The sequence below is a fragment of the Alligator mississippiensis genome, chromosome 6 (assembly GCF_030867095.1).
Source record: "Alligator mississippiensis isolate rAllMis1 chromosome 6, rAllMis1, whole genome shotgun sequence".
Lineage (NCBI taxonomy): Eukaryota > Metazoa > Chordata > Crocodylia > Alligatoridae > Alligator > Alligator mississippiensis.
In genome coordinates, this window is record NC_081829.1 from 45,545,092 (window position 1) to 45,572,970 (window position 27,879).

The window sequence follows — 27,879 nt, forward strand, 5'->3', positions numbered from 1 at the left end:
GACTGCTAGGGCTGTGTGAAGCTTCAGTCCCCGATTGGATTTGGCAGAGATTTGGCCTGATTTGGTGGCCAAATCTCTAAATCCAAATCAAATCAGAGGACCCCTTTAATCTCTCCGAATTGAATTGGAACCCTTCGAATCGATTTGGACATAAGCACAGCTTTAAATGTTTTTTTTCTAACATACCTCTAGGTAGCAGGGGCTCGTGAATGCTGCGATGCTGGGGTGCAAGCAGCATAGGGCGGCTCCCCAGTGTGCTCAGCAGTAGACCCGGAAATGGACCAGAAGCACTTCTGGTTCACTTCTAGTTCTGCCGGGGAGCAGCCTGGGCACCCCCCCCCGTCCCCCCCCCGCACTCCCTAGCTTGGTGACTCGTGCCTCCTGGGTCGGGGGGGGGCACCCGGGGTCCCCCCATGGCTGATCACTGAGCTGGGGAGGCACCGAGGGGCCTCCCAGCATGCTCCCTGGCACAATTTCAAACTTAGCTTTTCATTTTCTCCTTTTTTGTTTTAAAAAACAAAACCAAAAAAATCCTTAAGGAAAAAATTCTAAATTCCTCATCAGTAGGGGACAATTCATGTTGGGAGACAGGGTGGGGATGCAGGGGAAAGACAAATCCATTCATAGAAACAATTCTAGAAGTGAAGTCAAGAGTCATCACATTTTCCTTTCTACAACGCTACTTTCTGATGGGGAAAATTCACAATTGAATCAAGCAGTAAATCAGCACGTGAATGCTAAAAAAAGCAGATACTTGTTATAATTATGATATTTTTATTCACTAGAACAACACTGAGGAAAGAATCTTTACATACAGGTTTTTAAATCAAGTTTACAAGCAAATTCCAATATACAGTATTTACTCCCAATCTGGTTTAAAAAATAAGAAAGAAAAACAACAATGCAAATAATATTAATGCTATTTTTGTAGCTAGTACTGAATTTAAGACTTTAAATACTAACACAGAGTTAACATTTTTTTTATCGTGGTGCTTTTATGCTTAGGTAGGCAGTGAGCAGCTTTACCATAACAGTGACTGAATTTCCTTGCTAGTATGGTTGTAGATTAGTACAAAACTAACACCTACGACCATGATCACATGTTAAATTCCACTCTGCTCAGAGAAAGTTGCTACAAATGAGATAAAGAATAGATATGGAAGCCCTGTTCAACAGTGGATTTCCACTGATGGTAGGAAAATATCCATATTATGAATACTATATGCTGTGCAAAAACTCTTCCAAACTACCCTATGAAGCATGCCATCTACCAGAATATGGACATGCATGGTGTATAAGGTAGTGACATGCAAATAAAATAAACCACTTAAATGATGTTCAAGTCCTCTAGCATCTTTATGATATAACATATTAGCATTTAGATCAAAGATGGAGTAAAATTAACTAATTTATGATACTGTCTAGTTGAGCTACACTGTATTATAATTTAGTTTGGGAACCACTTTCTTACCTTACTTAATTACTTTTAATGAGCACCATATTATGGGAAGTCATTGATTTTTTTCTCCCCAGTGGCTATCATAAATGATAGTTTCCAGCAACTCCAGGAATTAGTATTGCACATGTTTTTTTCATTAATACCTCCACAATACACTCTAGGAACATTATTCTAAGGGCTAAAAAAAAAAGACTTCAATGAAAGTTGGCTTCAAAAGAGAGTTCAAATGCCAGCTTTGGAGCAGGTAAGGGGAATCTTCTGAGTTGCATCATAAATGCTTAAACTTCCATGGTTAAACTAAAAATCAATTCACAACAAAAATTAAATACATTATTAATTCTGTGAGAAGATGATATCTTGGAAACAACAGCACTAGCAGAGAAATTAGTTTTAAACAAAAGCCACACACAACAGGAGGCATTGAGATAATTTTAGGCACAACTTCAAGCAATAAAGCTCATCTTTAAAGTGCAATTCTGTTTTTTCTTTTGTGTTTGTTCACTTGTTAAATACTTAATTGTCTCTTTATACACACACTAAACAGTAGTTTAATACTTCTGTGAATATTGCACAAAAGAATGTCCGAGACACCAAAAGCATGAAAAAAAAAATCAGCCATAAACAAATTTTTAAAACCTAACAGTCTAAAGTCTAATCCTTTAGATTTATGTTTAGAATCATCTGCACCAGTACTGAAAGGGCATCTCCACTTTACATAAGGTAGCTAGATTACCTGAAAGTTGTTTTTTATGCCTATCCCTGCTTTAAGTGTTTTATACAGCAACCTCATTTTCCACTCAGTCTCTCACTAAAATCTGACTTCAATTTTACCTCATCTCTTTCCCAGTTGCTCATTAACTGATTAAGTTTACCTCATACTCCAGACTTACTATACATACAATAAACCTTCCTTGCTAAAGCCCTAAAAGCCAAAATATGTAATTGTGTTTAGATAGATGAACCATTACAAACTGAACACAAGAACAATTAATTTGAGCTAGCACATCCCACATAAGACCTCTACAGTCATTGGCTCTATTTCTTAATTACTTCCCTTTTCAGGTAAAAGTGTGGAGGTGCTCTATATATAATATATAATGTGGCAAAGTTTTCTGTGATTCTGTTATTTATTGTCCTGCACATTATATAATATAGAATTTATTTTTAAGAGTCACCTTGTATTTTATGAAAACCTTGATGAGCTTTTTGCTTTGTTCCTTTGTAGTCAGTAAAGGTGCAAATTTAAACTCTAACATCTTAGATCAGACCTGTTGAAACTTGAGAGGAAATGGGAATGGAAGACAAGATTCCATTCGATAACCTCGCATCAACAACATTTTTAAAGTGAAAATAGTCTCTCTTTAGACAAAAACATACATATTTTAAAAATAAAATAACCTTTCCTATAAAGGACAGTCAGCATTCAGCTTTAAAAATCTATATAGACCTGAAAGTGAACCAAGAGTGCGATGGAAATATCAGCATTTTTCAAACTCTGGAGGAATAGCCAGATGTCAGGAGCCAGTTTTATGGATGTGAAGAAAGTCAGTTTTTTTTTCCCCTACAAAAATAAAGACCTACTCCAGTTTTAGAGAGCAGCTATGAGGTCAAGGAGGGGAGGCAGTGAGAAAAAAAACAAACAACAAAAAACCCTCCATACCTCTTCTTTCTAATGGTATTTCTAGCAGTAGTCTCTTCATTGTATCCTATTTTGAATGATTCAAACAATCTTTATTAACCTTTACTAACAATCCATAGTGCTTTGTTTTTCTCGCCTTAAAATAAGGACTAAAACCATGGTTCTAATTTGTTTCAGAAATGTAGTCAGGTCTGAATTGAAAAGATCAGCTGATCAGTATTTGCTGAAAGAACACTGAGCGCTTTAAGCTTATGTGGATGCACACTATCTAGTGAAAAGTTTAAAGGATAACTCCTAAAGGGCCTGAGACACCTGAACTTTCATTGATTTCAAGAGGTGTTTTTGCATCTGGATCCTTTTTTTGCATCTGGCCTCAAGTCATTTGACATGCATGCGTCAGGGAAGCTATTCTTGGACTGAAGCTATAAAGCTTAGGAGTGAAGATTTCTGTGGATGCATGCATACATATATACTCAGTTTATTTCCTAGAAAAGCTCACTTTAATACATCTTCATTTTGCAAAGTCCAAAATACTGCTCTAGGGGTTTGTTTCTTTTTTTCAGTAATGTTTTTGAAAATAATAATTCTGCCGATTTTGATGCAGATTCAGGTCAAGTGGGGGTTGAGGGGCAAGATGCCATGGTTTTGGGGACATATGGATACATTTTTGGAACACTTTATTGGATATGCACATCCTAAATCCATAGTTTACATTTACAAATTTCACAGTCCCATGGCATCCTCTTCAGAGTCAAATATTTCAAGACTACCTTAAAGAAGAACACTTATTTACAGAGCAGAAAGGTCTTTCCTTATTTTATTTCCCCATTCAGCTCCTTCCCAGTTAACCACAAGCTTGTTTAGAAATTAATTACAAAAAAAAAAAAGTACACATCTCTGAAAAACTCCTTAAAGTACCAGCTCTGATTAGTACATCATAGGATTGTTCAAAGCAAATGTGGGTTTTTAAAAATAGTTTTCAGAAACAAGTTTTATTACATAAAATAGTTTCAAATCCCTACACATAGGGCAAAGTTTTGTGCAAACATTTAAAGTCAGGTACTTCAGAGTCTTCCAATATTAAACAGAAATCAATAAATACAAGTAGTACAATAACATTAAAAGTTTGTAATTAAAGCACATTGTGGAACCCTCAACATAGGTATCATATACCCCTTATTCCCAGAGGTTTATCACTTACCAATTCACAAACACTTGCACAGGCAGGTTTGTGCACAAGTATCCTTAGCATTGTATTTCAAAATTTTTCTCAATAATACCTAAACCATACTTTAAGCATACCAGTTTACTGTAATGCATGAATGGATGGTATTTTTATATAGTAAGATGCATTTCACCCTGTGCAATTTGCTTGCTTGCCATCTGTGAACAGTGAAAATGAGCTAGAAAACAAACACAGTAACTCTCTGATTATAACAGAGGAAAAACCCCACAAACATTAAATGTATGATGTACATCACGTGTGATTATTCTGATAAATACGAAGATTTTGCATAGGCCTCTGGAATACAGAGTCACAATTATGGCCAGAAAGAGAGCCTTATAGATTTAGTCTCTGTAAAAATATTCCACTGCTTTAACCTAATTGGTAACAAGAACCTAGAGATTTACTAGTAACTCTATTATCTGATAATCCAAAAAGGACCAGAAATGATTTCTGCAAGCATTCTCTCCTCCACAAATACACAGTGTAGCATCTCAGTAAAGTGTGTAATGGTCATTGCAGGCTTCATCATTTACTAAATGAAGAGAACTGATGGGCAGTTCTCTTAATTGAGAACAATTGATAACAAACTTTGAACATAGTTGGACAATTTTGATCTTTTACAAGAATCTGGATATTTGATAGTTTAAACTTCAGAATAGGTCAAAATCTACTGGGCAAATATTATAGAAAGATGCTAATTTTAATATTAATTCAGGATTTACAGGCTCTTTGTAAAGAAGCCTTAACTAAGGCAGTCAATGTATGGGAAGCAAATTGATGTATGACTCTCTTCAATGAGATGTGCACGTTAGTAATGCGTCTTTGGTTTAGGGAGGCGGGAATGTCGATTAGAGGCCAAGCTATCCCCAGAATGCAAACTGATGTTCTGATTTTTCATATTTTCCTTTCTTTGTGTTAGTGGCCTTGGGATGCTAGTCTTGGAAGAGGTGTTTTGAGGCTCTTGAGATATAAATGAACACTTAGGGATAGTTATTTGCTTAGATTTAAGCAAGAAAACAGTTGCTGGGCAAAGTTTAGACATTTTCTGGCTCTGTTTACTCTTCGGGTTAGCCTGACTGGATGTTGGCTGTGGGTGTATTGGACTACTTGATGGTGGTATTTCAGGCTCCTTGGAAGCTGGAGATGGTTCAAGAACAGCCACTGTAGGAGACACTAAAGCATTCTGGCTTGGGGGCTTTGTAATTCTTACAGTCTTTGGCCAAGAGGCATGGCTCATGGACAACTGTTTACTTCTCACAGCTAACTTAGTCTGCATCTTTCTTGTATTCAAGTGGGCAGGTGTCTGAAAAGACGAATCATGAGACTGTAGTGTACCACCTTCATTACTAGCCATCTCTCCAGGTTCTTTAGCACTCTTTTTAACTTTCATATTTTCTGTCAAAAATGCGTTCTCATTCAGATCTTTTATACCTAACCGTATACTCAATAGAAGGTTCTGTTCATTCAGGCTATTTTCATGAGACGTATCAGCAGCATTTTTATTCTGATGATCACCATTTTCATGCAGGCCATGTTTATGGTATTCACTGGGGGCCTCAATATGTGACATTTTAATTAATTTTCCCTGGGCGAGGTCTGTGGTATTGGGAAGGCTGTTGGAAGGCTGTAGTACTTGAGGCTGTTAAAGACAGAAATGATATTAATAATATTAAATTAAAGACATGTATAGTTAAAAACATTTTGAAACCAAGATATGCTGACTGAATGCTTAATGAAGTTTACATATCCAGTTTGCATTTTAAAAAGTTGATTTAGGCAGAAAAGGTGGATTCATAGGATACATCCAAGTGGGACTGGAAACATACAAAAAGAAATGTCAATACACATCTCCAAACAAAAAGACCGACAAGGAGAGAAATATATTTATTGATTTACAGTGCAAAATGTAAAAAGATTTGCTCAACTAAATAGATAAACGTGTGTGTTTATTTGCAATGCAGTGCAGAAAACACAATAAAGTCATGTCCAGAAGTAGTGAGTTCAAATGCAAGTGCATTAGCCAATAAAATATTATTTTTGTTAGACTGCATCCAGCTCATCTTCTCCATAATGATTATTTATTTAGTTATACAACACCTTTAACCCATTTTAAAAATTTGTAAAAGTAACAATATGGAATTTACTGTACTATTTTGTATTTGTAGTGCATTTAGAAAGACAATTTCTAAGATTTAATTTTCTTGCCCAGCTGAGGACAGAGTACTTGTTATAAATTGGTCCTAATTAGGTTATTGACTAGAATTATATAGCTGTTTTATCTTGAAGGGCATTCAGATAAACTGATAAATAGACACTATTCAACAAAATGACATTACAGGGTATATCTTAGGCTACATTTTATGTACTACATTAATCACCAAAGATAAACATGGTTTAATGGAGACTTTACATTTTATCTGAAGGTAGAATCTAGCATTATGAATATGAGATGTGTCAGTACCTTTTCTGGGTCATTTCTATTTTTCCTTTGTTCTTCCCTGAAGAGAGACTTTACAAATAAACGTGTGCACTAATCAAACACATTCTTAACCTTAAATTTGTATGTGGATATTGAAATAATTCCTCATGATTCTGCTATTCACAGTATTTAAAAAAAAAAACAAAACAAAACCCAAAACCTACCATACTGCACTTTAACTATTACAATTTAACATCATCGAATTTCAGACTTGGATAATTTTCAATTTTTCCTTTTCAGAAAAAGAGACCACTACTCCCAAAGTACCTTTTTAAGGATTGCTGAAACAGAAATAGTATGATAAATGTTTTACAAAGAATTATTATTTGTGTTTCATGTATACAATATGCAGTCACACACTATTCCAGTAAACCCAAAGCCACATTTGCTATTCAATTACTGAATCAACATCTCACTTTAGTCTTCACTGTAATGGGTTTATTTCCCATTTTCATCAATATTACCACTGAAACAATGTTTTTTGTTTAAAAAAACCCCTCATCCATCTTTTCCCTGCCTTGACAGAAAGATATGTTTGTTTAGACCTAATACATATGCAAAGGACACTTCGCTCTACTAACATGAACCTCAGCACTCATCAGCTTTTACTAGGTAGGTCCATTTTTTTTTTTTTTTTTTATAGGAAAAAAAATGAATGCTTTTAGTACAGTTCTCCTTCAAAGGTAAATTCAAAAGGAGGAGGAAGAATGAAGTCTCCTGAATGAATTGTTTTGCTTGTTGTTGTTGGTTGTTTTTTTTTTGGGGGGGGGGGGTCAACAACTCTATTATTGAGCAAGGGCAAGACAGGTTGGACCAGTGACATCAACAAGGGACAAAGAGTTAAGTGCAGACACACTAAAATACATTGAATACTGCTGATTTTAGAAAAAAAAAAAATGTGATTGCATAGTGAGAGATGAACAGTACCAAAATGTAAGTTTGTAATAAGTATTTTCCTATTCCATACAGTAACCTAACCAAATCAGTGTGGTAGTCCTAGTCTTTCCTTTCTCACTGAGCAATTCTTCTAGGAATAGAGGCAAGTACAATCATTTATAGACATTAGGGCTGGAAGGGACCTCAGAAGATCATCATGCCCAGTTCCCTGCCCCAGGGGCAGGAAGTCAGCAGGGATCATAGAATCCCAGCAAGATAAACATCCAAATGTCTCTTGAAGGCATTCAAAGTAGGTGCTTGAACTACCCTTGGCGGCAGTCTATTCAAAACCTTGGGGACTCGGACAGTAAAGAAGTTCTTCCTTGTGTCCAGTCTGAAATGGTCATGGATGAGTTTGTGACCATTCGACTTTGTCATCTCTTTGCATGCTCTGGTGAACAGATGTTCCCCCAGATCCTGGTGAGCGCTCATGATAAACTTACAGGTGGCCACCAGATCCCCCCTGAGCCTGCATTTTTCCAGGCTGAAGAGTCCCATGGCTCTCAGCCTCTCCTCATAAGGTCTGTTTTCTTGACCTCTGATCATGCGCATGACTCTCCTCTGCACCCTTTCAAGCTTCTCCACATCCTTTTTGAATTGTGGAGCCCAAAGCTGCACACAGTACTCCAGCTGCGGCCTCACCAAGGCTGAGTACAATGGGAGAATGACGTCCTGGGATTTGCTTGAGAAGCATCTATGGATGCAAGCCAGTGTTTTGCTTGCTTTACTAGCTGCAGCATCACTTTGAAGGTTCATGTTCATCTTGTGGTCAATCATGACCCCCAAATCCCTTTCATCTATAGCGCTAGCCAGTGTAGCACTGCTAAGCCTATAAGCATGCTGCAGGTTTTTCTTCTCAAAGTGGAGAACCTTACATTTTTCGGTGTTAAACACCATCAGGTTTTCGTCCGCCCATTTCCTGAGCCTGTCAAGATCAGCCTGGATCACCCTCCTGTCCTCAGCTGTGGATGCTTTACCCCAGAGTCTGGCGTCATCGGCGAACTTGACCAGACCGCTTCTGATACCAATGTCCACATCATTAATTAAGATATTGAATAGTATAGGCCCAAGGACAAAGCCTTGAGGGACCCCACTGGTCACAGCGCACCACGACAATTGACTTCCATCAACCACTACCCTCTGGTTCCTACCATGGAGCCAATTCCCCAGCCAGCGGATCATAGTGAAGCTGAGGCTGCAGTTGGCCAGTTTTGCTAAGAGGTGACCATGGGATACCAGATTGAAGGCTTTTTTAAAGTCAAGATATATGACATTAATCTCTTCTCCTTTGTCCAGGTGATAGGTCACCTGGTCATAAAAGGATAAGATTGGTCAATCAAGACCTACCCACAACAAACCCATGCTGGCTATCCCTCAGGATGTTGCCATTGGCCAGTCTGTTAAGAATGGCCTCTTTGATAATCTTTTCTAAGACCTTCTCCAGGATAGAGGTCTGGCTGATGGGCCTATAATTTGCTGGACCCACTTTCCTCTCTTTCTTGAAGATAGGCACCACATTGGCCTTCTTCCAATCTTCGGGCATGTCACCAGAGCGCCAGGAGTTCTTGAAGATCTGTGCTAGGGGCTGAAGCTCCTTGAGTACCGTGGGATGTAAACTGTCAGGGCTGGCTGACTTGAAGGTATCCAGCTTCTCAAGGTGTTTCTTCACAAGGTCAGCATTAATGGAGGGTAAGGAATCTCCCTCAGTGGGCTATTATTACACTAATAATATAGCATTAACAGTTTTGATATGCAAATTACAGTTTAAATAGTAAATCCCAGTGATTTTCGGTCAACTTTTCTAATATTAAATTTAGCCGAGATGGGAGACCAGAGGACCTCAAACTAAAATCTATTTTTCCTGAAAAGATGTTACATAAAAGGAAATAATGTTGGCCAAAGTGTTCTCCTTTTTGGGAAGTGTTTGTATACTTTAAAGGAGGCAAAATTCTGAGATACAGGAACATACAGAAGTTTAAGAACCACTCAAAATGTATGCATGTGGAATTAGGGTAGAAAGATTTAGTAAGTAGTTTAGATTTAACTTCATAAAGTACAAATATGAGCATGTATTTTGTATGGCAGATTGTACTCCACCGATGATTAATAGATGCAAATAGTAGTTTCATAAAAAAGGGAAACAAAGTCAAAGTCAATGTTCATACCTAATGTGTATTTACTTATATAACTATGTGCCAAACTACCTGAGGATGTTTATAATCAAGCATATGCTAACCATAAGCTGTAACTAACTAGAAAAGACAACCTCAGTTTTCTAGAGTTAAAGTATGTGAATGGACATCTGAAAACCAGCTTAGAAACTAACCTTTGATAATGCCGTATTTAGAATGGCATTTTACAAAGTGGTGCCAATATGCAGAATTATGTGACTTGTGACAAATTTCCTACATTTGGCATTATATCGACTATGTAAAAGATAGATATGTTATATGCATTTTGCTAGCGTCCTAGACATCTTGCATAACCAAAAGGGGATAAAAAAACTGATTAGTATGATGCAAACGTAAAAGCACCACTACATGTAGATTGTTACTGTACTAATTTTACCATGTACAGTTTGGCATTTCTAGTGTAATATTCAGTTCACTGAGAAGTTCAGAATAAAGTACCAATTTCTACTTTTGACCTTTAAGCTAATGATACCACTTATATCGACATTACCAGGATTATCACAAATGACTTCTAATCAAGTTGCTGGAGAGCTGGTTACCATTATCAGTAGTTTTGAAAGTAGGAAAAAGGAGAACACTTCATGAAAAGGCAAGGCTACTTTTGAAAGCAGTTAAGTAATGTTCAGGGAATATTTGCAATTGCAATCTACATTTACTACTCTCATACTCTTTTCCTTTGTCCTTTATCTGTTTCTTTGTATTTATACAAAGACATGGTTAAGTGTAATAGATATCCGATAGTTAACTGCCTAATCATAAAAGTTTCTTAACAAATAAGAAAGGAAAACATAGCATCCTTTCCACCAGCAATTAAAGCCAGATACTTCATGGAACTGGCTCAGAAACCCTGAAGTGCTCTGTATGATTAGACACCCTTTTGGGACTGATTCATGTACGGATGGGTCATAATCTCGTATACAGTATCCGTGTTAACAGGGTTTCTATGTATGATTGATGTGAACAAGATTCAAGTGTACAGGACTATTTAAAATGCATTCCCTTATGCATTCTTATGCACACGGTTGCTGAGTTATGGTCTGTTTGTACCAGCATACAGCTCAGAAAAGGTACTCCTCAAAAATTAAAGTACAGTATGTAATAGGCTTTGTACACACATTCCACTAAAATAATGGAAGGAGGAATAGACTTCTATATGTAACCGTTAGGTGCACCGCTTACAATGACTAAATGTAATCTCTGCCACATTTGTAGTTATATATGAAGGAGAATTGTTTTTAACTCTCTTAGAAGGAACATCTCTGGGTGTTGTTACAGTTGGAAAGCAATTTAATTTATCAGTGAAAAAGACCACCGCAACAGACAAACATGTATTCCCCAAGTCACTCTGATTAACACTTTAAATGGTAAGCATATGTTTAGTGTCAGTTATTAATATTAAATTAATTATCATGAAACTGACAGAAATAGAAATATTATTATTTTAAGGTTCATTCTTAGATATTGTTATCTTTAAAAGACAACTATATCTTTGATCTCAGTTCTACATAGAATGCCTTTGTGGAATACATAGGGTAGTATTTACTTTTCTCATTAGTATTTTGAACTGTGTATGAAACTGTGCAATATGTAACTTGAGAACTACATGCATGGCTTTGATAGGCATGCATCATGCAAAAGAGAAAATGGTTGAAACGTGTAAAGAGGAGATGGGAAGAAATCTGAAGTTGTACTGTACCACGCTTTATCACAGAAGTAATGGACTAACTTCTCAACTCCTTGCCAATGGCATAATGGGAAAGCAGAGACAAGAAAAAGACAAGGACAATGATGTCAGAGGACCAAGACGCAACAATGAGAAAATTGCTATGATTGAACTGTATTATTTTTCATTTACATGTTAAATAACGTGTTCACTCATTAGAAATCCAACTTCCAGGAGCAAAGATTTTCATGCATTTTAAATAGGTTATGGTACATGTAATACATGCATTATAGTACATGCAATGCATGTACTAAGATGTGCCAAAATGCCCTCATACCTAGAACCTAAATGCTTCAAACTTTAATGTTTTATGCATTAAAGGTTATTGATAATTCTTTAACTATAATTCATTATAGTGAATGTATATACAGATTAATTTTTTTCATTCCCCTCATTCTGTCTCCCATTGTATATTATGCATATATATCTTGTGAAACTGTAACTCATAAGGTATTTGTGATCATGTCAACTGCAGAGCTTATTGATTCATCTTCCTGGTGACTTCCGTGTTAACAAAAAACCCTTACAATTAATTGTTTTTAAAAAAGAAGTTTTTCTGTCAAATGCAGACCCTTTTCCTTGCATCATGATGATCAATATATTCTCCTAGAAGGGAAAAAGCTTTTGAGTTTAATTTAGCTTGATAAACAGCTAGACAACCACTGGAAAGTGGTTATTTTCAACTTTCCAATGTGACATTTGCTTCTATGCTGGGGTGGAGGAAGAGGTGGAAATTAAAACAGCAGACCTTAAAATCATATTATTTTTATCTGGAAAGTTTCAGATATACCTATATTGCCACTATGCTACTTAACACAGTACAGAAACATTTAAGGCACTAGGCAAGACTGATTTTACAAACAATGAAAATAAAATACTTTATTTCTTTAAACTCGAACATATTTCTAATATTTTTGTGTAACATGTCCTATATAAAATAATATGTAGCAAAAAGTTTTTATTGGCATTTATTTGGGATAGCTTTAATCAAATCCATTACTATTGCCTTTTAAATATCACTTGACCAACTACAATAAAACTTTATACTCATACCTGGTGTATATGACAATAAATATACTCTCCATGTATACATTTGTAGAGACATATGTATGCAGATGGAAAAGCATGCGCTTATATAAAATTGAGAATTAAGCTTCAAATTCTTTGAAACTAAATAATCCGTGTCCCTTTCCTAAATGTAATCTTTTGCTCCCCAATTTAGGATAGTTCTGTTAAAAATAAATAAGTATATAAGCTAAAATACTCTCTCAAAAACAAAAACAAAAAATTGAGAAATAATATCAAATTGCAGCAATAAAGATGTGAAAACCACAGACAAATAAATTGCATTAAAGTGGTCACTGAGTATTTCCAATACTTAAAAATCTCTCCCATGACACCAGCTGGGTAGCATTTGTGATCTGTGAATATTTATGTAGTTGTTTTATTTTGTTTATAGTATCTTCCTGTGCAGCTGAAAACTACAAAGAACACTAACTGGCCAATGAGAAATATTTCTTGTAAAACATTTAATGAAAAGTTATGAATACATTTGTTTTAAAAATATATAGATGTAAAATAGCATGGTAATACTATTACAATGATTTGTAATCAAAAGACACACAATAGCTTATTTTTGTTGATGGTATTAAATCAGAAATTAGCTTTCAGAACTGCTATGCTTCTTTCACTTCTAACATACATATGCGGAGAAAGTACAAAATGATGTGCCCCACAGGCAAAAAAGTCCTCAGAATTAGAGTATAGAATCAGTTCACTGATTTGTAACCAGAGCCACAAAAATTGCCTGCCCCCCCAAACATTTTTTTTTTTGGTCTGTGGGGCACAGACATTTCTTTTCCAACATGTACTTAACCTAAGCCCCGAAGGGAAATTACTACAACACATTTTGTGTTTCAAAACGAATAATAATTAACAAGTATTTTTTTACCCTGAAAACTACATTTCTAGAGCTACTGCACTAAGTGTGTGAATCAGAAGTATATGAGTTGTATGTAGAAGTGGATGAATCACAGGAGAATATTTAAGATTTAAGTACCACACTACAGCTTTGGAGCTAAAGAAATAAAGCATTCAATCTTGTTACTAAAAATGTCATAAACAAATTACTTATTTGCTCTGTAAAGTAGCCACAAACGCAGTACAAATAATATCTTTACATGACAGTCTATTAAAATGCATGTATCAGTAAAAAGACTGCTATCGTCATGGCAGTGCATACAGTTAAAGTTCTGCAATATCCACAAGTAATGCCAGACTAGAGATGATACTTCCATGTCAACCTGCAGGAGAAAGTTGCTAAAAGAAAGTGGTGTTTTATTCCTATTGGTGACCCAAATCTCAGACTTGGCCTGTAATATCCCTTTCAGAATTAAACCCTCCAGGTGATATTTACAGGTATAAGCAGATCTGAAAACACTAAAGAGAGGGGTTGCACATGCTATTACTATGAATAATCTCCTTTAAAGGGAACACTTTAAGAAATGATGTGATCCTGTAGGTAGGTGTGTATGTTAAAAAATGCACAGAAAATTCTTAACTTTAGTATCTTCAGTACGCATTTTCATGATCAAATTTAACAATGAGATTTACAGGAAAAGCTTACAAAAACTCAAACAAATAATTATAGAAAATAGATCTGTCTTTCTACAAATGCAACCATGCTTTAATGGCAGAGCAGACTGACAAAGCACAAAGAGAATTTGTGCTTTTTTAGGGCAGCTTCATACAGATTTACTGACTTCAAGAAACTATACAAAACCTTAAAGATGAAAAGATGACACTGAATAGCTCAGGGAATTGGTAATTTTTAAGAGCACTTCTGCAGCCACTGTAGAATAGCTCAAAGTATCTTGGACCAATTCCTAGTGCACAGGTGCTTGACACATCAAGAGAATACTGACACAATTTGACATTCTTTAATTATATGCTCAGAACCACCATAAACTGAATTCACAGAAATGCCACTGCCTCAAAAGGCAATGTTTCCAGACAATACCTGACAACATTGGATATGGCAATGCAACAATCATGCACTGCTACTGCTAGTGCTATACCTGTGGATTGAACACTCAGTCTATAACCTTTAACAAATTCACATCTTCTGTGAAAACTAAATTAATTATACAAGAAAAAAGTAGAAATGTGAAAAAAGTCCAATTAACATGTAGGAAACATCCAATATAAAAATCTTAGTATTTATCCACTTTGAGGTTTTTAAACCAGTGTTTCAGAAAAATGTCAAGATAGTATCTGAAGTGTATAAAATGCTGTCACACGACATTTTCTTAAGAATGAAATCATTTTTAGAACAATTACAAAGTATATTTAATATAATCTTAATTTGCCAGGATAAACCTTTAAAATATCCAATCTCCTTAGAATTTTTACATTGCTTTACTTTAATAATTGTAACTTTTTTTTTTTGCACTTCTGATCCAGATGCTCCTGGGTACAGTTGGGCATCAGCAAGCTCACTGTAATTTATAAATTAGTATGAATAAAGTGTTGGCGTAATGAATGCTATTTCTTTGGTCACACAGCGTTGTACATTAAGACAACAAAGCACAAATTAAGACTTACCATTTTGCTATTTTGTATGTAAACACAATTTAAAATCAGCAATTTTGTCTTTTGCACTGCGGGTCCAAGACAAGAGAATAATTGCATCTTATTTCAAACTCAAGCAGTAGCTAGCACAGAAGCAATGTTAGTATATCGTGAATGTTTCAGAGCAGCCAATTCTTCAAGGTGTTAAATGTTTTTTGTTTACTACCAACATTTTAGAGAGAGAAATTAGTTTCAGCAAAGCCATTCTGAAAAAAAAATTAAAAATTTTCCTGGATGGCAGTGAGAATTATACTATTTTTTTCATTAAAATATTTAAAAAGGAATAAATTTTATAAATGCATCCCCACAATATCTTATGTAAACATATCTCTATATACACATGCACACATACACACATGCAGACATTGTAAGCCAACAAAACACACATATGAACAGGACAGAACATTACAGCCATAGAAAGGAAAAGAAAAGCAGCAAGCAAGATGCAAGTTATATACAAGAGTGGACACAGGGCTTATTCAGGTTGACTTCAAGAACTGCTGCAGTAAATCAGCTATTAATATACTGTAACAAAGCTAAAGTTGTATAGGGACTGAAAAAAAGCATTTAGGTTAGGCCACAGAGTATAGTATATGCCTGTAAGTTTGTGTCTGACAAAGGAAGATATTACATGATGAACAGTGCGTGCAAAAGGGAAGCCTCTACTGGAAGATGGTGAGGGATGAGTGAGAAGTACAGACTCACTCTGTCTGCGGTGCGGTGGAACAGTCCGCGAGATGCCCTGGAATGAGCCCTGCCAGGGAGAGAAGGAAGGAGCAGAATACCCACCCTGTGCAGAGAGAGAGAGAAGGGAGGGGGAGAAGGGGGGGGGAGGAGGGGGAGGAGTATAATAAAAAAAGAGAACAGGGAAAAATAAGACACGAAAAAGCCACACTGTTCCTTTTCCTGGTAAAATACGGTATTGCTACATTTTATTATGATTCTCCTATGTTAACCTAAATACTAAAACTTGCTAAACCATTAGCCAGTCCAACTGATTTATGATTAACTAGATTAGATAAAGGAAAGAGCATCACAAGCAGCATAGTAGGAAAATACCTCTATTAAAAAAAAACAAACAAAAAAAAACAAAGATGGAAAAGGACACTTTTTTGTCCAAGTTGGTCTTTATGAAGAATACTGAAGAGAAATAAGACTGTAGGAGTTAATATCATATCATGAAGGCAGGACCAAATGAATCAAAGTAAAGAAAGAAAGAAAAGCTCTCATTACTTTGCAACAAAGATGCATTTCAAAGTGGCTAAAAGTGAGTCAGGATAAGCCTGCTTAAAAAACATGTATTAAAGACTTATCAGTTTCAGTTTGAAAAGAAAACATGTTAACGTAAAAACGTTCTGATGAACTTACCTGTGTACTTTATGCTGCATCATTCAGATGTTGACTGCAAAATGGGATCAATACATTTTCTTTTCTTTATGCAATTGATGGCTTGAGTGCTTTATTACTGGAGCAGAATACAGCAAGCAATAAACTATGTCTATACATGATCAGTGATGTGCTGTGTTGGTCTGCCAAATCACCATTTAAGAAGAGTACATAACCTCAAGGGTACACATTCCTGCATTTCTGGTAGACATAAATGGGATCCTAGCAATGGACTTTTTTGAAAAAGACATCTTTCTTTTATACAATTCAGCATTTTCTCCATAGCCTTATTTTTAAGGTACCCAACAAACTTTCTCTCAAGTTGTGGCATAATTTGTGTTTCCTACCTTACCATACAATCCAAAGTACTTCTCTATGTCTTAATTATTAAATAACTCAGCTAAGCTTCTGCATTCCCCTGTCCGAATTCTGGAGACATGCACTACTGGTTTCCATAAACAAATATCATTTTCCTTTTATTTAATCCAATGACTGGGCAAATATATTCTTGATTTAACAATCTCCTTACTCTGATAAATTTTGCCCACTACTATTCAAAAGTTCATCACAGCAATATTAAAAAAAGCTGTAAGCTAAGCACTATGAGAACACACACAAGCTATCCATACATAAAATTTACCAGCCCAAGCACTTTTAGAATGGAGATGTAACAGATATGAAAAAACAAACCTCTACACTTCTGTAGAAGTTTTCTCTAAGTATCCAGAAAATCAGAGAGCGAATTAAGAGCTAATCTATGAATATATATCATTATTTTTATTATTGTTTTTAAACAAGTAACTTGAGTAAATGAACATTTATGGAGCTGTTCACAAACAGCCATGACAATCCACACAAGCTCTTACCAAGGAGCATGTTGCTATATGGAAAATGCATTGTGTATGACAGGGGTCAGCAACCCCCAGCACATGTGCTGAGCACAGCATGCAAGGCCATTTTGCTCGGCATACCACCACCAGCCTGGGTTCTAGGCAGCTGCTGCCAGCCACGAAGCCAGAGCAGCTCCCAGCAGGCAGCTGCGAAGCTGCAAGCCCTGCTGCAAGCAGACTCGGCTCCGTGGTTGGCAGCAGCTACCCAGAGCCTGGGCCAGTTGTAGCCAGGAGGCTGCTCTGGGCTCCAGCATTAGATTCATACTGGTGGGTGCACATGTGCCTCAGAGCAGATGGTGGGGGAAAGGCCAGGGTTGCGCTGCCTCAGACCGCAGGCCCTGGCCTCTCCCCCACTGCTGGCACAAAGCTGATGACTGCGGAGCCTGGCACAGCTGTTTGTAGCCAGCCTGGGCTCTGGGCAGCTGCAGCAGGCAGGCTGCAAACAGCTGTGCCGGGCTCCACAGCCCTGGCATCAGCTCCATGCTGGTGGTGACTGCATGTGCACCTCAGTGGACAGCGGGAGGGCTGTGCTGCTTCAGGCCCTCTCCCCACCGTCTGCTCCAAGGTGTGCAGGTACCCACCAATATGGAGCTGATGCCAGAGCCCAGAGCAGCTGTTTGCAGCTTCCCAGCTTCAGCCAGCCCAGGCTCTGGTAGCTGCTGCCAACCATGGGGCCCAGGATACTTGCAGCAGGGCTTACAGCTGAGCCCGCCTGACTCCAACCCGCTCTGAGCCCAGCCCCAGCCCAGCCATCCACCAGGATGAGGTTGGCGCTGCCCCTTGCCAGAAGCACCGCACCTTTTGTGGGCTTAGCTGTGCGGGGTGGGTGGGTGGTTAGGCTGATGGGCAGGCGCCGGGCCAGGGCTTGGGCCAGCTATGCTGCAGCCTGGGGGCTGGCTCCCTGGGGAAGCACAGGGGCTCTGGCAGGACCAGGGCATTGTAGGGTTGGACTTTGTCCAGTGGCCCAGGAGCCTGGTTCCATGCGCCTGCACATCTGGTTCTGTGTGTTAGACTGCCTGTGTCTGTGTGTGCACATGTGTATGGTTCTGGATGCGTGTGTGCATGTGTCTGTTCTGGGTGTGTTCTGGTTCTCTGTGTTTCTGCATGTGGTTCTCTGTGTGCATGTGTGTATGTCTGGTTCTCTCTCTGCTCTCCTTTCTCTCTCTCTCTCTCTCTCTCTCCTCTTTCTCTTATTTGTCTCTTTTTTCTCTATCATTGCAACATGCTCAACAAAAAAGGAATACACAAGAAGGAACAAAAGCAACATTTATCCTTATAAAATACAGTAATATGCAGTGTGTCCTTCCATGTACCCTCCACCCCCCCACAATTTTGTTTTCTGGCATGCCGGCACTCCGGCACCTTCCAAGGTAGACATCGTGGTTTGGCACTCCAGCCAAAAAAGGTTGCCTACCCCTGGTGTATGAGGAACAAAAGCAGCCCTATTTGTGTAATCCACCTATAAAAATTTCATGAGCAAAATCCTGTCCTGTTCAAGGAGATTTACCCCTGCTTATATCCACATATCCTTTTTACCTGGGTCTGTCCTTTCCCATTTCTTTTCTACACTGTCCTGGTCTTCAACTAAATGGGAAAAACCTCTCTCTCAAGTATGGTCACTCCCTCACTAAGGGGGTGAAAAAGGAGGAAGCAGGTCCTCTCCAGCAGAAGTGCTTGTAAGATTGTTTTGTCTTGAGGTTTTTGAGATTTTGTGTCTTGAGCTTTGAGGTGTCTGACATTTTGAGTTTTGAGTTTATTGCTGGCTGTAAGCTACTGTTTGGTGCATGACACTGGGTTTTGTTTACTGTGAAGCGATAGTATAGTCTAGTATTTAGACCTTAGTAGAAAGGGTAGCAACCTGGTTCTCTGACTCCCCTCTTTTGTGCCAGATTTGGGACATAAGGCAGATACGGTTCTTGAAAAGTGCTGGGTATGGGCAGGTTGAAAACCATTATGATTGAAACTGCCCCCCACAGCTTGTGCCTGTATTGTTACAGCCCTATGTGAAGGAGTTAAAGAAAATTTCACTAGGAAAGATGCATGGTTCACTCATTCAGGGTTTGTTTCCTTACAGAGAGAGATTCAGAAAGCAAGGAGCTGTGATAGAGGGAAAGGAAAAAGATAGAGGGAAGTGGGAAAACAAGCTGTGAGGCAGCTGTGATAAAGAGAGATGTGGAAAGTGTTTACAAAGAGAGGAGAGAATAAGAGATTAACAGAGTTTGAATGCTACAGGAGGTAGGAGGAAAGTAAGAATGCAATTTTAGGAATGACTGCTCTAGGGCAGGGAAAAGATGCAGTTGCTTTAAGGAAAAGTTGTGTCCTGATCTCAGAGTGCCTGAGGTCATGCTGTGGTCTGTTTGGGTTAAGTACAACACCCTATAATCGCTGGTCCAATAAGAAGGCAGTAGCAGAGAAGACTAAGTTCTGTGCTAGAGACTGTGAATGTTTGTAACACGAGTAAAGCCAAGAAATTGCAGGGATTGTTGAGGTGTTTGTGCAAAACAGTGCTGTGTGTTTGCTCTGTGCCTGTGTTGCAAGACAGGAACTCCTAGAAGTGTAAAAGTATATCCTTACTGGTAATGGGGGTGAGATGTAAGTACATGGAAAAGGTTTTCTAAGCAAAAATTCTGAGGGAGAAAGTGTCCCTCTGAGGGATAACAATGCCCTTGTTGCAGTTGGGCAAGGTTGTCACTTTAAAGATGAGTTTTTCAGGAGGGGTCCACTGAGCAATTAATTTTGGGAGCCCCCTTGCTAAATAAATCACCTGACCCTCAAGGAATAGGGTGAACAGTCTTTTCTATCCTATCGGCCACCCTTCTCGGCTAGCAGGAAGGAATGGCTCTGAGACATTGGAAAATACACATCGGACAGGCTGATCAGTGCCCACCCCGATGTTGAGGCAGGAAAAGGCCAGAAAAATCCTCAACTTAGGATGGCCACCCTCCTGTAGGTAACTGCTCCACTTTTTCAATATAAAATAAAACCACCCCAAGAATGGAAAATTATGTGTGCACTGCTACTGCACATGTCAGCATTGTACATTTGTAAATATGAATAATCAGCCACTGCAAGGAGTTTTCCTTGGCAGGTTTGTGTGTGTTTGTTTTCTTTTGCAGAAACCACAGTGTAATCAAAAGTGACCAATAAACCATGAGGCCTTATTACCACCAGCAGCATCTTCCTTATCAGTGCCATGGCAAAAATAAAAAAAAATTAAATTGTCGTGTCTGTTTGTGTTGTCTTCTTATATGTTTTCTGTTTGTTTGTTTGGTTTAAGTTGTCACAGTTTAAATACATATGAATATCATAAAGATATAATAAAAGTAATTGGTAATACCCCCTCTAAAAATTGAATCTGTCTGTGGATCCCAGACCAAAACAATTCTGTCTGGTTGGACTGGAAAGTTGTTCTGATATTTGAAACAAGGGCAGCAATTCTCAAAAAAAAAAAAAAAAAAAAAGGTTTGGATGCCACTTGGTTAGCAAAATGATATTTATTAAAGGTTATGTGTATTTTGTTGGTTTGTTGTTTTTTTTTTGGGGGGGGGGGGTTGTTTTTGGTTTGTTTTTGTTTGTTTCATAGTAGCTAAGGTCAGGAGGGACCTGAACAGATCATCTAGCCTGATCCCTTGCCACAGGCAGGAATGAATGCTGGGTTCAAAAGACCCCAGACAGGTGATCATTCAACCTCCTCTTGAATTTGCCCAAGGTAGGGGCGAGGACCACTTCCCTGGGAAGCTGGTTCCAGATTCTGGCCACCCTAAATATAAATATTGCCTTCTGATCTCTAACTTAAAACTATTCTCCATCGCTTATTACCATTGTTCCTTCTCACCCCAGGTGGTACTGGGGAGAAAAGGGCTCTACCTATTTGCTGTTGATTTCCATTGATGAGTTTGTAGGCAGCCACCAGGTCCTTTGTTTGTTTGTACTTCTCTTCAGAATATAAATGCTATTTAGACTATAGGTATAACAAGATGTATTTAAAAACTGCATTCAAAGTCATATTTTAATAAGCAAAGGGACAACTATACCATTGTAACTGTTCAAATCAACCTCATTATGTTATTTTCTTTCTCTTCCACCCCACAAGGTTTTTCTCTTTCAATATCTTTTTAGACACAATGATCAGTATCCACAAGAGGTAAAATACAGACCACAGTATACAAGAAAGCCACAGACCAACATACATATCTGCACAGAACCAGCAATCACCCTAAACACACCAAAGAAGTTGTGATATACAGCCAAGCCCTCAGATACCACTGCATCTGTACTGAAGAGAACACCCAGGATTGCCACCTCACCAATCTTAAAAAGGCTTTGACCCAGCAAGGACACTCGTCCAGAGAGGTAGACTGCACGTTTGAAAGAGCCACCTGGATACCACGTGAAGAACTGCTGCAGTACAGAAGAAACCCCCCCACAAATCGTACACTGCTGGTTATGACGTATCACCCCTCCCTTGAACCTGTATGGAAATCCTCAAAAAATTGCAACCCATACTAGACAAAGACCTTATTCTTAAAAAGATCTTCCCAGAGCCACCCATCCTAGCCTTCAAACAAGCACCGAACCTCGCCTACCTCATCACCAGAAGCAAACTTCCTCAAGCCCAGAACACACCAAAAGGATCCAGACCGTGCCATGACAAGAAATGCAAAACCTGCCAACACATCTCCACCACCCACACAATTACTACACCCCACAACAGAGCCGTCAGCATCCCAGGATCTTACAGCTGCTCCTCCAGAAATGTAATATACCTCATCCAATGCACCAAATGCCCTGATGGAAAATATGTAGGAGAGACCAAACAACAACCGCGCACCAGGATGAACGCACACCGGAAATCCATCAAAGACAGAAATACCCAATTACCGGTGGGGGCACATTTCTCACAGGAGGGCCACTCTCTCTCCAATCTCTCAGTCCTGATCCTCAAGGGAAACTTACACAACACTTCCCAGAGACGAGCCTATGAGCTCCATTTCATCAACCTCCTGGATACTAGAGATCATGGACTAAATATAGACATTGGATTTTTGATACATTACAATCTGCCTGGCAACTGACTCCCCAGCCCAGCCCAGCCCAGCCCAGCCCCTGGCTTGTTTACTTTTCATTCCATCCAGGAAGAGCACACACCAATTGCTGAAACTTCCTTAGCCTGACGAAGGGTTTTTGAACCCGAAAGCTTGCTTAATAAATGTTCTCCAACTATTTGGTTTGGTCTAATAAAAGATATCAAGTTCACCAAGTAACCTTGTCCGCCTATGTCCTTAGACCAACACGGCTACAACCTAAACCCCTGCACGAATGAAATCTAGCAGTCAGTGATTTAAAATGAGAGTACAATAAGATGGTTCTTTTTTACTGAGTGTTTCATTTAGTTTCCTACATCAGTGTAAGCTACTGAGTAATTCTCCACCAGTTTAAGTTACTCAGTTATTGAGAACATTATAGTTAGGGACAGGTGTTACACAAGCTGGTTTAAGTGATCAGAAACTGGTTTAAACCTGTAACAACAGATGTTCAGTGTACATAAACCAATCTGAAAATGGCTGAAACCAGTTTGTGATAAACCTGGTTGAATGTAGTATCAGACTTAACTGATTTGGGTCAAACCAGTTTATGCAATGTCTGTCCAAGACCCATTGCTGGTTTAGGTTAAATCAGACTCCCCCAGCATCCTAGCATGCTCTCTTGGCTGGGTGGGGCTCTCTGCTCCACAGCAGGGCTGACCCCTCTCCCCTGCTCTCCCCGCTCTAAAGAGGGATTCCGCCATCCCCTCTGCCATACACAGAGACACAGCATTAGCTAGCACACTACATGCTGGCTATGGTTTGTGCTGTGGCAGACGGGACAAAGGCAGAATCAACAGGTAGCTGGTAAAGACCCTCTGTTGTTTTCTTACTGGTGTAACAAACACAGAGTTAGGGGTGATAAACACAGTGTTATATCAATTCCCTGCTGGACTGGGGGGGGGGGGGGGGGGGACGGGACAGACCCCTCCCTAATGAGAGCGTCCTGCTAGGGCCTGGCCAGGCCCCATCAGTTCAGCATTGTGGAATGGAAGGGAGAGCTGCTCTAGCACCCCCTGAGTTGTAGCCTGAGCCACTGCAGGCATGTGCCTGCATCTCTGTCCAGTTACAAACTGCTTCAGCCTAGCCAGGTTAGATTGAATCAATTCAGCCTCAGGCTTTTTGAATGTCTGTCCCTAGCCTGTATGAAGCAGCCAAAAACCAGACTCCTTATTTGGGGAACAGTGATGAAGGACTGGTGCTTGCCCTAATGCAAACAAACTGCTTACCTTAGCTTCTATGAGGAGATCATAGGATTCTCCTGGACCTTGGAGCCTAAATGTGAAATTAGGGAAACAACCTCTGTGGCTCAAAGTCATAACAGGTGCAGTTTAAGTCAACTACCCTACCAGCTATCAAGTGCTTCTTTTTGCTGAATACAGCGTGCTTTCCAAACATTCCAGATATTGTGATCATATGGTACAGAAGCACCCAAAAAGGAATTGAATGCTGAACAAAATAAAAGGTGAACCATAAAACACTGAAAGATTTAAACCACTTGAAAATAAGTAACCTGCAAACTAAGGGGAAAGAAGTAGATGAACAAGACTCCTCTCCTCAAGGACACTGCCAGCTTCAAACTGTGGAAAATACAGATGACGGTGACAAGAATGAAAAGAGAAAAGGTAGGAGGAGCTAAGTTTGTTTAGTCTGGAAGAAAGAAGTCTACAGGTAGGATAGAACAGCCGTCCAGTATATAAAAGGTTGACATAAAGATGATAGTGATCAATTGTTTTCCTTGGCTGCCAAAGGAAGAAAAAGGAGGGTGATGGAGAAGAGGAAACAGCTTAAATCTTTGCTTGCTGTTAAGAGGTGAAGGGGAGAAACATTTAATTGTTCTGACAGTGAGGCGCTGGAACAGGATATCTAGGGAAGATTGTGTAATCTCCACCACTGAAGGATTTTAAAAGTTGATTCAACAAACATACATCAGGGAAGGTCTGGGTATGTTTGATCCTGCCTCATGGCAGTGGATGGAATAGATTAACCTCGTAATGACTTTCCAGGCTTACACTTCTATGACTTTAAGTTATTGTCTTTCTCAGGAAAAAGTTCCCATGCGGTGTGCATTACATGTAAAATTAAGTTCTGCCAAGAGTCATTGGGTCCATGTGCCCTCAAATCTAATCTAAGAACTTATCTAAACAGCCAGGGACTTATTTGCTGCTATAAGGTCTGGAGCTTTTTAAACATTGATACTGGCTGCACCAGAACGCCTGTAACAAAAGATGCCAATAAGAGGAAGTTGTCAAGGTCTTGTTTAAAGGACCTTTTCAGTGCTTGGGGTAACATTTACAGGCATATATTGGGCATTCATGAATGTTGCAACAGTCTCAAAGGCAGAAGCACTTCATACAAAATGATTAGCTATTCTCAAGACTTGAAGCTACTGTGTGTTTTTCTTCTTTGGGTACCATAAGTAAAGGGTGTAATGAATAGAGGGAAGCATCCGATGAACTACTGAAATATATGCTGAATGTAAAAGCTAGCATTTATCCATTTATCCAAGCTTCAAAATGGGTGCTTTCCAAAAGCAACAAAGTGTCAGTGCACTCAGTTGCTTTTAGACTACATAGAGATGCCATAAAAACCCAAATGCCAACTCAAAAAACAGCCCAGGTATTGCAAAGACATGCTGATGCACTCAGTGCAAAGGCCTCAGAGGTATAAGAATTTGAAACAAGTTTAACTAACTAACTTCTTTCCTGAAGACTGCTGGGGCTGCATCTCTGGAATGAGGCAATGTGGACTTTCCTCACTCCCAGGATAGGTACAGATGGTCAAAAAGTCCAAGGCTGCATAGATTCAGTCTTTGCAGGTTAGTCTAAACTGCACAGATTTAACTGAAACAGAAGTAAGCAGATGTTTACCCTTGATTCAGGAAATGCAGCCACATGCCTGCAGTGGCTCAGGCCAGAAGCCAGGGGGTACTAGAGCATGCCTCTCTGGTTGTGTGTTCACTTCTTCTTCCTGTTGTTCCTGAGGCCTCTGGGATTTGCAGTCCACAATTACAGTAGCAGAACTCTGTAGGGTTGCTCATCACTACTTCTTCCTGCTTCCAGGTGCCTCTGGGATTTGTAGTCCACAGTTGAAGCAGCAGTAAGTTTGGATGGGGGAAGGGCTGGTTGTTTAACACTCCCCACCCCCAGACCCAAGCAGGGGTTTGACTGGGGGGTAGGGAAGTCCCCCCCTGTAGACTGGGCTACATCTCCAGCCCCACCGGCCCGCTTGTCAGCTAGTCCTCACTGCTCCAGCTAAGAAGCAGAGGGGCAGGGCCAGCCCTGCTCTCTGGAGCAGACAGCCCAGCCCAGCCCAGCCCAGCCCAGGGATGGAAAGCATGCTTGGATGCTGGGGGACTGTGATTTAACTTGAACCAGGAAGGGGTCGGGGACAGGAGTTCCATAAATTGGTTTGACTCAAATCAGTTAAGTCCGATACTACATTTAACCAGGTTTAGCTTAAACCAGTTTCAGCCATTTCGAAACTGGTTTATGTGCACCGAGCTTCTGTTCTGTTACAGGTTAAAATTAGTTTCTGATCATTTAAACTGTTTTATGATCAACTTCTGTCCCTAGCCCCATAGATGCACCCTGGATATTGTCAGGGGCAAATCTCTGGAAGCAAGGTCAAGCCAGGCAGGTACTCCCAAGGTTTGAAGGATCCAATTCTGCACAGGAATTCCTGAAACACACAGAACCAAGCCCCTCAAGTGACAAAAAGCAACATCTAAATTATTTCTACCTTAAGTAATGCCAGAGATGCACACATTCTACAGTATTCTAGCATTACCTACTTCTAGGGTTAACTACTTTCATAGGTCAAAGTAGTTAATTAAGGAGCAACCCAGATACTGAAGACTGAAATTTGGAAGTCTGCCAGCATCTCTGGTTTTAGTTCTGGCAGCTGGACTGTGACATCAGTTACAAAATTCAACTAAACATACAAGACACTACACACTGTAACTTCACAATCTTGTGACAAGGTGCCAAGAATTTCATAACAAGAAAGATATCTGATGTTATAGATCACATTTTCTGTTAAACTTAGGTCTGTGGTAACAAATCAAAGCTTGGCTTTCAATATCTTTATTTTTTAACTTTGTATATTTATGTTAAATGATTAAACAAGTACGGTTACCTTCATTCATTTCCTTTAGAATTTCACTTGCTTTTAGTAGTAGCTTAAAGAAAAATCTTGAATTCAATGGATGTGGCTAAGATACAGTATATCATTCATAAGGACACTTTCAAAATGACCCTCTATGGAGTTGTCATGGCCTTCTATGTCAATAGTCTCTGAAGATGGAGTTACTCTATGTACTGGTGATATTGTACAGATTGCATTGGTTCCTTCTAACCAGCTATGGTTCATGATGCCAGGGAAGATGATAGTAGTGTAACACCAATATTATAGTCATAATAGTATAATATGCAAGAGGCAATAATTTCTTCAGGTGATATCTTTTATTGGACAAACTATGTAGCTGGGATAGACTTAGACTTTTGAATGCAAGACAATCTTTGTCAGAATTATATAATGGATGATTATATAATGTGTGATAGTATATAAGAAGCATAGTGCACCATGTATGAAAATTAGGTGGAATAATTATGAAAGTGGCTAGGCAGGCATACTACCTACTTTTTAAAGCCTTAGTTATTCTATAAGAAACAATATTTCCATTTCACTCAGACACATTTATAAAAGGTACAGGTACAAAGAATACCTGAATACCTTAGGCATTTGGCTTTAAAAACAGGAAACCTAAATCTGTTTGAGTTTTGGTCCTGAATGTGAACACACTTGCACAAATATTTAAAATCCCTAAAAATATAGGGTTTCTAATGGAAACAAATATAGTATAGTAAAATGGCTATAGCAATGTTAGAATTATTTTATGGTTGGTACACCCACAACTCACTTGCCCAAGGTCACCAGTAGGGCAAGTGCTGCAGGACCAGAGACCGAAGGCGACCAGAGACCGTGCACGAAGAGTGGTTGTTCCTTAAGGACACGATCCTTGAAGCACAAAGGAAATCCATTTCCATATGAAGAAAAGGTAACAGAAGGGCTGGGAAGCCCTCTTGGCTAAACAGGGAAATCACAGTCCTCTTAAAGAAGAAAGAATGGAAGCTCAGGGCGGGCCCCAAGGAGGACTATTCCACGACGGCCCGCATTTGCAGGGAACACATAAGAAAAGCTAAAGTAGCAACCAAACTTAAATTAGCAACGG

General features: G+C 39.0%; 1 protein-coding gene across 11 annotated transcripts in view; it reads right to left on the reverse strand.

Annotated features, from left to right (window-relative positions):
- Positions 1-3,897: 3,897 nt before the first annotated feature.
- CCSER2 (coiled-coil serine rich protein 2) overlaps positions 3,898-27,879 on the reverse strand; it is a 139,340-nt gene continuing 115,358 nt past the window's right edge. For 3 of the 11 annotated variants that reach the window (XM_014601688.3, XM_014601689.3, XM_006272384.4), the window contains one exon: positions 3,898-5,965. In XM_014601688.3, the coding sequence (XP_014457174.1) occupies positions 5,135-5,965 (831 nt within the window). In that variant the 3' untranslated portion in view covers positions 3,898-5,134. Of the gene's footprint in view, positions 5,966-11,629; positions 11,670-15,991; positions 16,077-27,879 lie in introns of all 11 variants that reach the window. The other 8 variants (XM_059729834.1, XM_059729833.1, XM_014601690.3 and 5 more) reach the window with 6 other exon arrangements.